This window comes from Mus musculus, chromosome 7, assembly GCF_000001635.26.
Source record: "Mus musculus strain C57BL/6J chromosome 7, GRCm38.p6 C57BL/6J".
NCBI lineage: Eukaryota > Metazoa > Chordata > Mammalia > Rodentia > Muridae > Mus > Mus musculus.
Window position 1 is genome coordinate 74,299,713 of NC_000073.6, and position 15,518 is coordinate 74,315,230.

A 15,518-nucleotide genomic window follows, 5' to 3' on the forward strand; every position below is an offset into this window, starting at 1 on the left:
ATATCCTGCAGAGAAACTGGTTCCCATAAGGACCACACATCTTAGTTATGAAGAAATGGAGGGCTCAGGCAGGGTGTTTATTGAAAGATCTGCAGAAAAGCAGGGATTCAGGCTTGCTATCATTAACTTACTGGTTGTGAGACCTTTAAAAAGTTGCATAGCCACTGCTAGGCCAGTTTCTTCGTGTGTAAAAGGGGAATATTTACAGTAATTTAGAATAAAAGCTCAGAGTGGTACCTTAGCATCATCCAAATGAGCATCTGCTTTCCTGATTCCTTTTCAGCATTCTTTATTAATACATTATGTGTATGCTTGTGCACATGCACACATACATGTGCACACATACATGTGCATGCTTGTATGTTTAGAGGCCAGAAGATAACTTCTGTGCTATCCTTACAAATGCCATCCATCTCCTTGGAGACTAGGTCTCTCATTTTCCTGAAGTGCATCAATTAGGTTAGGGTGGCTGGCTAGTGAGCCCCAGGAATTCTCCTGTTTCTATTTCCCCATTGTTGGAATTACAAGTATGCTTCACTATGCCCGACATTTTTATGTGTGTCCTGGGAATCGAACAGGAGTTCCCATGCTTGTGAGTGCTCTTCTCACTTACTTCCGCGTTCCTATTGACAACTTCTGTGCAGCATAAGAATAAGCCCACTGATTTGAACCAGGGCAAGGGCCTAATTTTCTGCCGTGATCCACCTGCATAGGGTATCCTAATTTCTGCCTAGAATTTCTCTAATGGCAAGCTGGACTGGGGAAGGGATGGAATGATGCATTATGATCCCCTTTCAATATAACATGAACAAGTGCTTTAGGTAAAAAAGCATTCATAGATGTGTGTGAGCACAGGTCATGGAGACCATCAGTCCTTGACCCATTTAAAGGGGATCCAGTGTGTCCCGCAAAACTAGATGATCTGTTTATCATTTGAGGCTTGGAAACAGCTAATACTTCTACAGCCAAAGGTTTACCACCTAGAATCTGGAGGCTGGGACTTTGAGGAAACTCACGTGTGAGAAATAAGTGGACCTGTCACAACTAATGGTAGTGAGGGTCCCTCTTACTGCTTCCTGGTGCCTTCTGTGTGTGAGTATTACCATACAGTTTCAGGAGAATCTCTAATGAAAAACAAACTGCTTATAAAACAGCCACCATAAACCCATACATGAAACCTGAAGGGTTTTGTTCATATGCATATTATATATAATCGCCTTCCACATACAGTTTTAAATTCAATGGCTCATTTCATAAACACTTCGCGCGTTCTTAAGATTTTTCATTATTCCTTTGAACTGCAGTTCCATAATTTAACTCACTACTTCAACTCAGGTCTTTCTGCTATTATAGTTAACGTTGTAATAAAAAATCTGTCTGTATTGAGTTTTTTTCTTCTTGTAGAGAGATAAATGGCCACAAATGGGGATAGGTGACTGCAGGGGCCTGAATATTTTTATGGCGCTTGACTCACACTGGCATATTGCATTTCTGGAAGGACTTATAAGCTTTTCAAGACCACTAGCAGAAACTGACTAACTTGTTTGACCACAGCCGTCTAAAGCGCTGGGTATGAATTTGTCGAACGTCCTAAGAATAAGATGGCAATTTGCTATTGCAGCCTCAATGCCTCTGCACACTCATAAGCCACTGCTAATGACCATCTGGGTAACACAAGTGCTTCCTATAAATCTACTTTCGGGAGTGTTGCCAGCAAAGGGCATGGGAGGGAAAGCCTGGGAAAGCACCTGATGCTGTGCAAGGAATCAAGGTGGCTCCAAGCACCTCATTTCCATCCCCAGCCCTTGGCCTTCAACGGCCTTGCTTACACATGTGGTGAAGTGAGCCTTTCTGTGCACTGTGTTCTTCCTTTGGACCCAGACGGACACTAGGATATAAATATAGGTCAGTGCTATTAGAGGTGCCTCATTCAAATCAAGATAGCAATAGCATTGTGAATGATGAAGCTTGTGACATCCTCATCTGCCTCCAGGCCAGCTTCCCAGGGACAAGGGGCTACAGAATTCTGGGTGTCTTGCTGCAGCCACTTACTTATACAAAAGCAATTATGACATGCATGCCATAGACCCCTTAGTGTGTTTAACCTCTGTGTCTGTAGAGTGGTTTGCACACATGACCTGGAAGGGTCCAGAGCATGGGAGAGGTCAGGCAAGCAGGACAAGTGCTGCTGTCTATGTAACTGATTCAGAAACAAATTTGGGGGACCATGTTGTGTCTAAGGGTATATGGCTATTTAACAGAAGTGCAAGGCTTGGGCATAACAACTTGGCTCGTGTATGCAATGGTGTCAGCATTTGGAGGCTGATTATGGGATCGATCCCCGGGTATGGCAGTCTCTAGATGGTCCATCCTTTCGTCTCAGCTCCAAACATTGTCTCTGTAACTCCTTCCATGGGAGTTTTGTTCCCAATTCTAAGAAGGGGCAAAGTGTCCATACTTTGGTCTTCGTTCTTCTTGAGTTTCATGTGTTTTGCAAATTGTATCTTGTATCTTGGGTATTCTAAGTTTCTGGGCTAATATCCACTTATCAGTGAGTACATATCATTAGAAAGAGAGGCCCATTGGTCTTGCAAACTTTATATGCCTCAGTACAGGGGAACGCCAGGGCCAAGAAGTGGGAGTGGGTGAGTAGGGGAGTGGAGTGGGGAGGGTATAGGGGACTGTTGGGATAGCATTGGAAATGTAAATGAAGAAAATACCTAATAAATTAAAAAAAAATAAGAACTTGGCTCATCTAATGCCATTTTAGTGTGTTTGTGTGTGTGTGTGTGTGTGTGTGTGTGTGTGAGCGTATGCGTGTGTGTGTGTCAGAGGACAACCTTGAACGTTGTTCCATTCCACCTTTGGCTTTGAGACAGAGTCTCCCACTGGCCTAAAACTTCCCTGAATAGGCTAGACTAACAATTTTGCAAGCTTCCAGGGATCTGCCTATCTCTAATCTCACTACCATAACGATTATAAGCAAGATCTACTACGTCCAGGTTTGATATGAGTTACAGGGAAGGACCTCAGTCCCATGCTTGTGAGACAGGAGTACCAGCTGGGCTATCTCCCCAGCCCACTGTTTTCATCTTATTTTACCAACAATCTTACCAAAAAGATCAGTATAGAAGACTTCTCAAAGTTGCCTCATTGGTTATTCCTGGGAGACTATGGAAGTGCCCTTCTACTACTGTCCTGGTGTACCATGAAGAAGCCCCAATTGGTGGAAGGCTTGTGATTGTTTCCTCTTAGCCTACAGCTGCTGTGTTCCTGTCTGCAGCCCCCTCTCACCTTGCTTGCAAGACTCACACAGCTCCGATGCTGGGGAGCCCTGCCAAAATGTGCCAGGTGGAAAGGCATAGGCCAAGCTGACTCTCAGGGACTTGGGGGTGGAGGGACAGCTTACCTGATGAGGATGATGACAGAAGGGGTTTGGGCCATGGCCCCGATCAAGCTGCACACACACATCACACAGAGGAAGGTGAGGAAGGCCTCTTGGCACCCAGGACTGGGACATTTTCCTGGAACCACGCTGGCATTCTCAGGGGGGACAGTGGTGAGGCACGCACAGCCTGTGAGGTTCTGAAAGGGAAGGTTCAGCCATTTAAACTGGGGGTGTCTCTGGTTTCCACACCCGAGGCAATCCATCAGCTAGCCTGTCACAACCTAATTATACATTCTGTGGCATTCCATTAATTGGGCCTGAATAAACGAGTTAGCATTTTTTTTTTAAAGGAGGCTGCAAAAACACATGCAAATAAAGTAATATTTATGGGGAGGAGAGCTGGATTTCCTGTCTCCTGTGTATTTCATTTCCATTCTCAAGAAACCTTCAATAAGCTGCAGTGTAGATAAATGTGTCCCCCCCAATACAATTAGAGAGGAAATTGTGCTTCCACAATATGATAAAACATTGCCAAATTAACATCGTAATTACTTGCCAATTTGTCTTCCCTTTATGCAGTTATAATTACACCGAAGTGTATTAAAAGAAGTAAATCAGGTAACCCCACATCCTGTTGCTGGTTCAGTGCCTGGCATGGCACCCAGAACAAAGGACACACGCTGTCATGCGTGAAGCCATTGTGCCTGGTAGACCCTGATGACAGAAGGAACCTGGAAAACTTGTCCAGTGGCTGAGGAAGCAAAGGGGAGCTAAGGGATTCTGGCAGCTGATAGGATCTTACCGGGAGGAGCTCGAGAGCCCTGATGGGATACATTTATTAATATATGATCAGAGAGGAGAAAGGAAAGCAACCACGTTCCATTTGATCTTCTGAGAGGCTCTGCATCAGCAACCCCCGTTCCCAAGCAAAATTTGCTCTCCTGCTCTCCTGCAAGCTTGCCAGCTCGCTCCAGGAATTTCTGATCGCAGAGGGAGGAGCAGGGGCTGGAGGAGGCTGTTCAGAGTTCCAAGCCAATTAAGGCTCGATAATAATAGTGCAGAGGCCTTTAATGAATACAAAGCGAAAACAATCATAAATGATTCATTGCTTTTCTTTCCAGAGCTGATTGGCTTTCTGAGCGCATGCCTAGCAGGTAAACTCTCCCGAGGGGTCAGGCAGACTCCCTATAAAGCCTGTGTTTCTTCTCTTCTGCCCTTCTCCCTTCGCACTTGGTTCTCTCCTCTTCCTCGCTGCTTTCCCTTTCTTCCATCATGGGATATTCCAGACATGGGGTGTCTTTTTCCATATGAGATAGCTTCAGTGGTGTCTCAAACCCTGGAACTACTAGGGCTTTCCTGCATTGTTGTTTGGAATAGATGGTACCTTCTGGCTGTACATCTTCTAAATAGTGTGCCAGGGTAGGTATCTATGTAAATAGTCCTGTTATATACCTGGGTGTTTATGGCAATTTCCAGGTGCTGAGGCCTGACACCTGTCCACCACCACTTAAGCTATACCTAAAAACTTTACCTGGCTTTTCCAAGAGACCTACCACAGACACCACATCCCTTCATCCTCCAGATGAGCAGTTCCTCTATTCTTCCCATGATCCCTCTGAGCCCTGACCAACACCTGCCCTACAGAGACAATGGGACCTGTCAGACAGGAACAACCTGGGACACTTTCTTAAACTTCTTGCACAATGCAGCAGGACACTAGAGGAAATGCAGAAGACAGGTTTAGGATACACAGGTGGCCAGGTTGGCCTCTGCCTTTACCAGGGCTTCTCTCCATCTACAGCTCACCAGGCCATCCCAGTCTCTACCAAGAGAAGCTTGTATGGCATGATGGGAGGTCACAGGCAAGCTTCTCTAGCTGCTGATGATCAGTGGTCACAGCTCCTTACTGGCCCTGTTCTCAGCTCATTCTGACTGGCTTCCCTCTCCACCAGTGTGAGCCAGATCTCAGGAAGTTCCCCACTGGCATCCACATCCCTAGCCCACCACCCCCTGCTCCTCTCATGGCATCTCTGTTGCTCCCTGCCTCCCATGGCTCTATTCTTTGGTTCTTTGGGTTCCCTTTTTCTTCTTCTGGCTACACCTTGTCCATCTTTCTTGGCATTATCTCCCCTTTCCCATGCTAACATGGCTACGGGGTAGACTTTCTTCCCTTCCTACACCATATTTTCCTATATGTTCATGACTCTCCTCAACTTCATTTCTACTCCATATTCCCCTTGGATACTCTATATCTCCCTTCCTGGCACACAGCAATGTTGTGGTGTCAAGCTGAGCTTGTGGGGCATACTTCCCACAGTTTTCCTTCTAAGGCTGTTCCATGCTTGCAGAGTTCCTTCTCTAGTGTGGATGAAAGCTAGGCAGGAAAGAAATACAGCATTTTGTAGAAGCCGGAAGTCACAGGACACTACCCCACACTACCCCAAAATATGCCTCCTTGGCCCAAGGACTAGTTTGAGCTGATCATTTGAAGACATTTAGAGACACGGGAGAAGGTTGGACAACACAGAAGTCATCAGTTTTTAAACAGAAATTTATAGTCAGTGGTTCCTTCATATCCAAAGATATTGGATGCCAGGATACCATACAGAAACCAGAATCTACAGATATTAGAGTCCCTGATAAAAAGAATAGAGCCTACCCACTTCCTTCTGTATACATAAAATCATCTCTAGATGACTTTATATCTAATACTAGCACAGTGGATATAGTCATTATATTGTATTCATTGCTTAGGGAATATGACATAACAATTTCTGTACAGATTTGGTGCAGACACAATTCCCCCAATCATCTTCAGTTCACCAAAGCCACATGTATAGAAATTACATATGTAAGGTCCTGTCATATAATCTTGTCTTTGTACTTAATGAGCCATGAAGTCTGGCTTTGTTGCTCAGTCTAGTTTCAGACTCTTGGGCTCAAATGATCTTACAGCTGTGGTCACCTGAGTAGCTAGGGCTACAGGCACATACCACTGTGCTGGCCCAGAAATCTCTTTCTGTAGAGGTGTCTCCTTTCTGTCCTAGGAAGAAGGGGTGATGGAGAAGGTTCTAACCAACCTAGATCCACAGAACAAATCCTTTGTATTGCATGCGTTCCCTGGTCTCTTCCTATACCCCTTTCTGTTTAAGTCTGGACTCAAAGCTGCTTCTGTGTGATTCACATATTTCACTGGAGACCTCCAGTCTATCCCAAGGCACATGGTGTGAATACCCCTCTCTGCTCTTGTTACTGGGTCACTTGTTAGAGGCATCCATCCCAGCTAGGAACCACAAAGGCCCAGACACAGTCACTTCCCCTCCCCTATGAAGTAAAGAAGCGGCACTACCCTCAGAAGACCATTGGCTAGAACTAAGGCTGGATACAAGGGAGCAAAGACTCCTTGTGACCTAGCTCCTCAGGTCTCTCCCTACACACTCTGGTTCCTACATGCTCCTTTCTGGTCCTGCATCAGAGCAAGCCCAGGGATACAGTTTACGGATACAGCTTTTTGGGTTTTGCAATCAAGCCTAACTCACTACAGAGCCAGTTCATCTCCTCTCTACCATTTCACTTCTTCCAGAGCTTTCCCCTTCTATTCTCTCCTACTCCAGTTTCTGTATTAAGCCCCTACTCTTCCAAACGCATATATGGGATGTTTCTCTGCCCAGTCCACGTGATACTTCCTACTCTTCCCATTAGTAATGATGACCATCTCCCTAGGAACCAGGTGATAATGTTGACACCACCCACCCTCACATCAAACTCTTTTCCTCCTGACTCTAAGGCTAATGAAGAGAGCCCACTAAAGTTTTGTTACCTAATATATTCTCATTCGTGCTAGACAGGTTTGGGCTCACAATAGACACTCAGAAAATGTTCTGAATGAATTGCCTATGTCCTGATGCCTTCCACATCCTAAAAGGGTCCAAGACCTGACCTAGCTCCAGTTGCTCTCCTCATTCTCTTTGATCACTTGGCTTGGCTGGGAAGACATTTGTGACTGGAGGCTTGTGACTGTCACCTTATAATCACATAGACTTGGATCAACCAAGTATAAATGGGGAATAGTCCCTGTTGCACTGTGTGACTAAATGCCTCAGGAACCGAATGCTGGCTTGCATGGCTTCTGGAGAAACACACGGGTATATATTAGGGGTGCTGCAATGCAGTGATCAAGCCAGAACCCCGAGAGTAAGCCATGTGACTAATTACCTTTGTTTGGTTTATCAAGTCATCTTGGTGTCTATCCTTATTTTGGATCTACACCTAAGCTATAATCCATTATATTATATTTGACAAAAAATATGACATCACTGGGGAGATAGCCTGGTTGGTATAGTGCTTGGTGCTCAAACACAAGGAGCTGGATAAAAATATGTACTGAAAAAATATGTACAAGTGTTTTGCCTCTATGTACATATGTACACTGTTTGTATGCAATGCCCACAGAGGCTAGACGAGAGCACTGGATCCCCTGGAACTGGACTTAGAGATGCTTGTGAACCATCCTTTCGGTGCTGGGAACTGAACTTGGGTCTCCTGCAAGCAACAATTGCTCCTAACCTCTAGCCCCAGGGACCTGGATTTATTTCTCAGCACCAATGTATAAAGCTGGGAATGGTGGCCCATGTTTGTAATCCCAGCACAGTGGTTGACAGAAACAGGTAGATCCCTGGGGCTTACTGGCAAGTCAGCCTACCTGGATTGGAAACTCCTAAATCCTAGTGAAAGATCTTCAATAATCTCTAAGGCAATGAGATGAACGTGGTGTCTTTGCCAGAGCCCCACATAGATGAGTTAACCATCTATCCAGCTGACATTCCATGAGCAGAGCAAGGAAGTAGTGCTGTCTGATGCTGAGGTTTGTCTCTAAGGCAACGGGGCATACAGACAGGCAGGGCACAGAGCTAGGGCACAGGTGGGGAACAAGCAGATCTGGCCAAGGATGGATGTGAATGTGTGTCCTCTCTAAATTTGTCTGTTCAAACCTAACCACTCAAGAGGAGGATGAAGCCATTGGCTAGGTGGGGTGATGAAGTCATGAAGATAGAACCCACATGAACAAGTATTTTTATAAATGATACCTCAGAGAGCTACCATATTTCTTCAAATACTTGAGGATGCAGGAACAAGACATCATTTGGGAACCAGATTCACTGCGTAGTGAATCTGCCAGTGTCATGATCATGGACTTCTGGGTTTCCAGAACTATAGGAAAGAAATTACTGTAGTTTATAAGTTACTCTGTCTATGGCATTTTTCCCATAGTACCCTGAATAGAATCAGCGAGGCAGGCACAGGCTGCACATAGAAAGGGATGCTGGAGGACAGCACAAGACCAGGGAGGTGCTCTCTTACTCCCACTAAAGACGGAAAGCAGTAAATGGGTGGAATCCTTCCAAAGGATCTATACCAGGATCAACCGGATCTGATTCATGTGGAAAGGGTTCAGAAGGAGAAGAGGTTAGAAACCCAGGTCAGAGCCAGACAGATGGCATATACTTTTCTATTTGATGAATCAGTTGGATTTGAGGAAGGGACAGTGAGTGGTCTGGCACAGGGCATCCCTGTAGGCTTTCTGGCAGTGAATGTGGGATGTCCTAAAAGTTCAAGCTCATTTATGGTTAGGTGGTAGAAGACAAGAGATCTGGTGCTAAAGAACCTAGGAAGAGTGTGGATGCCCAGGACTGTTAGGAGACTCTTCACTAAGGCTCACATGTGGCATGAGGAACTTCGGGTAGTCACCTGCAGCTTCACCTTTCCAAGCATGCACATTTGAGGCATATGGTTTTTACCAGTGGGGCTTTATCCTATCATCTCAGAGATAGGAAGCTGGGGCTTTGCCTCCAGCTAATATTACTAAAGAACTTCCAAACCTGTGGAACCCTCCAAACCTGTGGGGGCTCTGAACAGTAGGAAGTCTGAGAAGAGAGGAAGGCCAAGTATGGGAAAACGGTTCACCTTAGTCTAATAAAGGAGGCCAGATGTATGTTCTCCCATCTTATGTCCTGTGCAAACTACAGATGCTTCTGGAACATTCTGTGAACTAACTGAATGATAGATATGCACTCTAGAGCTTTCTCTGGCAGGTCCTGTATGGTTAAGTACTAAGAAAGTATACTAAATTCCCAGTTCATTTGTGTTTCCCAATCTGGCTAGGGGCTGACTTCTTTCTTCCTCCCTCCCCCTCTTTCTCCCTCCTTCCTTGTGTCTTTCTTTCAAGTGTCCTGTACTAGCCTCAAACTTACTATGTAGTTTTCTCTTTTCAAGTACTGGATTGATTACAAGATGTAAGCTCTTTTGTCCAATGAGGGTTGGGTTTTAAACCCCCTTTTCAAGGCATTGTCTTCACATTGTATGATTTTTCTGGGAAGAAATGTAGTCCCAGTTGTCCCCGGAGAATTGAATTCTCTGTCTGCTGTCACAATGTGAGGTACCAGTGTCTAGATTTCCTGTCATTAAAATACCCTGCCATCCTCCATGTGGATAATGAGAGGGCCACTGTGCTCACAGAGAAGGCTTGACAAGCCCGTTGAACAAGATGACAGAAGGGAACAGGCTTGTAAATTTCATAAGAACTTACCCAGCAGATAGGCCTGCCCAGGCCCAAAGTGACAGATGAGTAATGTGAACTAACCGTGGCTTGAGAGAAGGGATGGCTATTAGAATATTTAACTATTTCTTGTTTAACAGACTCTATCAGGTCAACATGATAGAAGAGGTTACAGCTGCAAAAAAAAGTACCTCTTTTGTATGAATGAATAAGGTCCAACATAAGCCCTTACCTAAAAATCTAAATCACAGGAACGAAGTAGGGTCTTACAGGTACATGGAACATCTGGAAGAGTGTGTGAGAATGTGAAATACAGAATGCCATCATCCAAAGCATTCTGAGCACTGACACGAATCATACCACTCACATGACTTCATGGGACAAGCCACAACCAAAATGCAATGCTTTCAGCATCTCCAAGGCCCTCTGAGTCCCCTGTAGATATACTTTGTGTGTGTGTGTGTGTGTGTGTGTGTGAGAGAGAGAGGGGGGGTGAAGATAACTAACTGTGTCTGTGAGCACGTGTCCATGCATGTAGAAGACAGATGAGAACAGCTGGTGTCCTGGACTACCAATCTGTGCCTTAATACCTTGAGCTAGAATCTCTCACTGAACCTTATTGCTTCTGCTAGCCTGGTGGGTCAGTGATCATCAGCAGTTCAGCTGTTTCTGCCTGCTGTGGCAACAGGGTTATAAGCACCTTCCATGCTTCCCTGTTCTGCCATGTGCTCTGGGTATTAAAATTCGGGTCCCTATGCTTATGCAGTCAGTGTTCCTATTCACTGTATCATCTCCCCAGCCCATGAAGCATTTCTCTTGATCAAAATTTACTAACATCTTTTAAGATATATGCACAGATTATAACACCTATAAGAACCATAAACCATCAATTACCATAATGGAATGTCAGTTAAGGGACACTCAGCTGCATGCCTGCGCCAGTGACAGAGTCTACTGGCAGGCTAAGGTGTGGGTGAAGGGAGGACAGAGGAGGAGGGATGAAGTCTCATAATGTGTCTTTCTACATTGCGATGTTAAAACTTATAAATGTATTATCTATTTTAAGAATCTAAGCACTCCATGCCATTAAAAATACAAAAGAAAGCAAAATTTTAAAAAACCGAAAAAACAAAAGCAGAAATCAATGTTTGTTAAACTAGTCCATGTCTTCAAGTTGCATTGTGATTCCACACACTATCACTGACTTAATTGAGAAACGTTTCTATCATATGCAAGGCAGGAACAAATAATCGCAATAAAAGCTGGAGACCATAAATGCAGAACAATTATTCCCTGGGTCTTAGATGTGGGTTTATTTTTTGGATGAAGGAAATGGCGAACATGCTATTTTGACAGCTCATTCTACAAGAACAAGACACTCATCAGGCGTGTTTCACAAATTTTGGCAAATGAAGTTGCTTCTGTTTTCTTCCTCCCATCACTCAGTACTGATAGGTCATTTCTTATGAATGGGACTGAAGAAATAGAGTCCCAGGTTGACAGATTACTTTTGTAAGGGTGTGGTATGGGAGGGACGATGCTACTGTTGGTAAAAAAAAATGTTGCGGTAAAATGTGAGAGGCCAGCCTCTTTACTCTGGAAACATTAAGATAGGAAGATGTGATTGTTCCCTCATTTCTGATCCAGGAGGGATTATTTTCTGCGTGAGTGTCATCATAAGTCAAGTTCTTCCCTGATTCTGCCTGGGAGACCTTCATTTTTTTCAAGTTAATGTATTAATTATTACTATTTTAAGTAATGATGTGGTGGTATATGTCAACCACACAAGAAAATGCAGTAACAAGCAGTAGAAGGGTGTGTGTAGAGCTTTAGTGAGTCGTGAAGGAATCCAGGCAGAGGAAGATGCTGTCACTCTGAGAAATGTCACTGTGTACTGAGGGTCATGTCACCAGTCCTTTATGCTTCATTATTAGGACGCCAGGAACAAAACCCAAGCTGGTGTCTCCGGGCAAAGACCTTGTTCCTCATTATGAACAACCCTAGTGACCTCCCACCAGACTCAGCAGAGATATCTGAAAAACTGCAGGAAGAAAGACACTCTCTCCTCTGCTTTGCTTGTAAGGTCAGCAACGGAAAGATAAAGGCCAGGAGAAAAGGTGCCAAGAAGAAAGCAAGACCCCCATCTATTGTATTTGTCACATGGACCAGCAGAGGTGGGGCCTCCTGCTGGACGGCAGCCAAGGGGATGCTCTTTGGGGGATCAGGACTCTGGATCTACCACCATATGTGGGACAAAGAGGACCACACTAAAGGGGAGGATGTGACCGCAGGTCAAGGGGACCCCAGACTCTGTGTCTCTCCCTCCTGTGTTCTGTCTCCAGATGCCAAATCCTGCCACACTGGTTCAAACATCTAAACACTTTAATTATTGATATTTAAAAAAATTTTATTATGTACCCAAGTTTTGTGCAAGTTACAAAAGCACCTTCGTACTGATCCACATCCCCAGTGCTCCCCCACATAGGCAAGAATGTCTTTCCAGGCTTGCCCATCAGGCAAATGGTTGCTCACTTTCAGGACAACAGCCGGCCCTGGGATAAATGCCCACTCCCTCCTTCTATCCAGTCTCACGCAGAGTTAATTTCTACCCTAGGGAGTATAACATCACAAGGACACTAACTGGTCTACCTAGCTACTTCCTTATATTTAAATATATTTCTATCTAACCTCCTTTTAATATTGGACTTTAAAAATAAAGCTTTTCCTTATTGGAAAGATAATGTGTGATCATTTCGGGACAATTCCAAAATATATAGAAAGTCTGGAAGAAAGTAACAAAAACTGTTGTCTTAATTCCCAGTCAGAGGTGGTCATCTGTGGATGCGAGCATGTGCTTATATAGTTGTCCAGCACTTGCTCTCTCTCTCTCTCTCTCTCTCTCTCTCTCTCTCTCTCTTTCTGTTGGTATGTACACATGTATGTGCACATATAGGTCAACACTGACCGTCTTCGTCAATCACTCTCAACTTTACTTATGGTTTTGAGACAGGGTCCCTCACTGAATCTTATGCCCACCAACGTGGCTCATCATAGATCCCCCGCCTCTGCTTTCTTTTTCCTAGCCCTGGAACTGTGGCACACACTGCCGTGCTCCTCTGTTTACTTGGGTTCTAGGACACTGAAGTCAGATCCTCAAGCTTGCACGATATAAGTACGTTGCTGACTCAAACATCTCCTCAGGGCCCCCATCTTTTCCCTTTCAAATTATTTATTTTGTGAGATTATAGCATAATTACATCATTTCCTTTTTCATATCCTCCCTCCAAGCCCTCCCATAAGCCCCTCCTTGCTCTCTTTCAAAATTATGGCCTTTTTTCATTCATTGTTTATATATATATTTATAAAATTAACTTTTATTTATTCACCTACGTATTTCCTTAAACTATATTTTGATCATGTTTCCTCCGCCCCTGACTCCTTCCAGAAGCTTCCCGACTACTTACCCACTCGACTTTCTGATCTTTTTTCTCTCTCTTTCAAACAACCTCCCCCCCCCCCAAAAAAAAACACCCCACAAAAGTGAGAATTGGAACAAAGCAATGAGACGACAAAAAAAAAAAGTCATGTATCTTTTCACATTTTTCTTTTCCCTTACTGGAAGATTCTTCTTCCATGGTCCATGGTTTTCTGATGTGTTCTTTTCACTGAACTGTAAAGCTGGACTGAGTTTTGCTTTTTGATACTTTCTCGTACAAGCTTCTAGATAACACCATAGTAGATTTTATGGCAAACACAGACCCTGGATCTTATTCATCTCTGCCTCCGCAATGCCTAGCACAGGGCCTGGGATGTAGCAGGTGTCACAGCTGGGTCAAACTCTAGCAAGGCTTTATTGGACTATTCCCAAGGTTTCTCTAAAAGCCATTTACTGGAATAAGCACAGATTGTTAAATCAGTGTTGGGGATCTGTTCATGCTATAGAAGAGGCTTTGTTCAACTCAAGGCTGTGGGATCACTTAGGGAAATATACAAAGAAGAAAGAGTGGCTGAGGTGTGAGGGTGGCTGTTGCTGAGGACTGTGGGTACATAGAGAATAATGAAGGACAAGCCACATCTTTGGCTGTTTAATACCTATTGGGTATCTTCCAACATTCTCACAGAGGCCCAAATCTAAAATCACATACAAAATCTCCAAGCTAAATGCTTGATTTAATACGGCTTGGCCATGAGAAATTGGTCCTTAGGGTACGCATGCATAATTAGCACGCAGCAGCAGCTTGGGCCACATGGGCTCACAGGGCACTTGCAATACTGTCTGGCTTGTGAGAGAGACAGGGCATTAGCAGCAGTAGCTCAGAGGTTGGAGATCTCAGAACATGCCTTGTCCTTTCTAGGGCTGGAGTGTCCCTTCTAGAGCGGTAGTGTCCCCAGAGACACCTCAGTATGTCTGAGGGCATCTATGTTTGTCAGATAAAGTTGGGGGCTGTGTGGATAAAGCTCAAGAATGTGGATAAACATCCTATGGTACACAGGACAGCTCCTAAGGAGAAAGAATTGTCTACCTCAAGACATCCTCAAGGCCAAGGTGTAGAAACAGTCTATTACCACAATGGTTTCTAATCCTGCTCACATACTACGAACACGTGAGAGGCTTCTAAAAAAATCACATAAAAATTCCTTAAGAATAAGGAAGAATCTCAGACCCTTCATTGTGGAAGTCAGGGATTCTAAAATGTAGCTGAATTGAGGCCTGCAAGGTGGAATCACCAGTTCCCAGCAAGCCCCAGGATAGAATCCTTCTCCTTGCTGAGAATACACTGGATGCTTTGCTCAAACAGCACTTGGTAAATATTGTGTGGTCTGGATGGGGGTAGATCAGCCATCTGCCACTTACACCTTACAAACTGCTGTGCTTGGCTTGCGTTGACTTTTAACCTATTGGTGGCTAATAAAAGCTGTTTTTCTCTTGAGGCAATTATTCAGTCCATCAGATGGACATAACTTCCAGCATAATGCATACATGCTTTCTGCTTGAATAATTACTTTTGAAAGTGAAAGGTATGCAAACAATCTGAGCAATATATTCACACCAAAGGAGGCTGATAAAATTAACTCCATCTTTTGTCATCTCCCCTCACCATAGGCAATGACAGGATTTAGAAACACAACAGCGAATTTGGGCTAGAAACTTTCACTGCTATTGCTTGGGAAATGAAAGAAGAAATTTAAACAAACATAGCACCCCAACTGAGATACTAAAGAAAGTAAAGATAGGGGCACCTGATGCTTACTGTGTTTCATTAGCATCTCAAAGATCTGATTGGTTGACTTATTTGCATCTAATGCAGGCCTGGGATAGACTTTGTATGGGCCCTGATATTTGTCTATCTGTCTCTCTCTCTCTCTCTCTCTCTCTATATATATATATATATATATATATATATATATATATATATATATATCTTTATCTCTATATATTTATATGTCTGTCTCTCTCTCTCTCTATATATATATATAGAGAGAGAGAGACAGAGAGAGACAAAGAGAGAGACAGAGAGAGAGAGAGAGAGAGACAGACAGACAGACAGACAGAGACCTGAAGAAGGATAAGAA

General features: G+C 44.0%; 1 protein-coding gene across 2 annotated transcripts in view; it reads right to left on the reverse strand.

Annotated features, from left to right (window-relative positions):
• The window catches only part of Slco3a1 (solute carrier organic anion transporter family, member 3a1), a 279,363-nt gene that overhangs the window by 24,295 nt on the left and 239,550 nt on the right, over window positions 1-15,518 (reverse strand). For both annotated transcript variants that reach the window (NM_001038643.1, NM_023908.2), the window contains exon 8: window positions 3,410-3,585. In NM_001038643.1, the coding sequence (NP_001033732.1) occupies window positions 3,410-3,585 (176 nt within the window). The remainder of the gene's footprint in view (window positions 1-3,409; window positions 3,586-15,518) is intronic.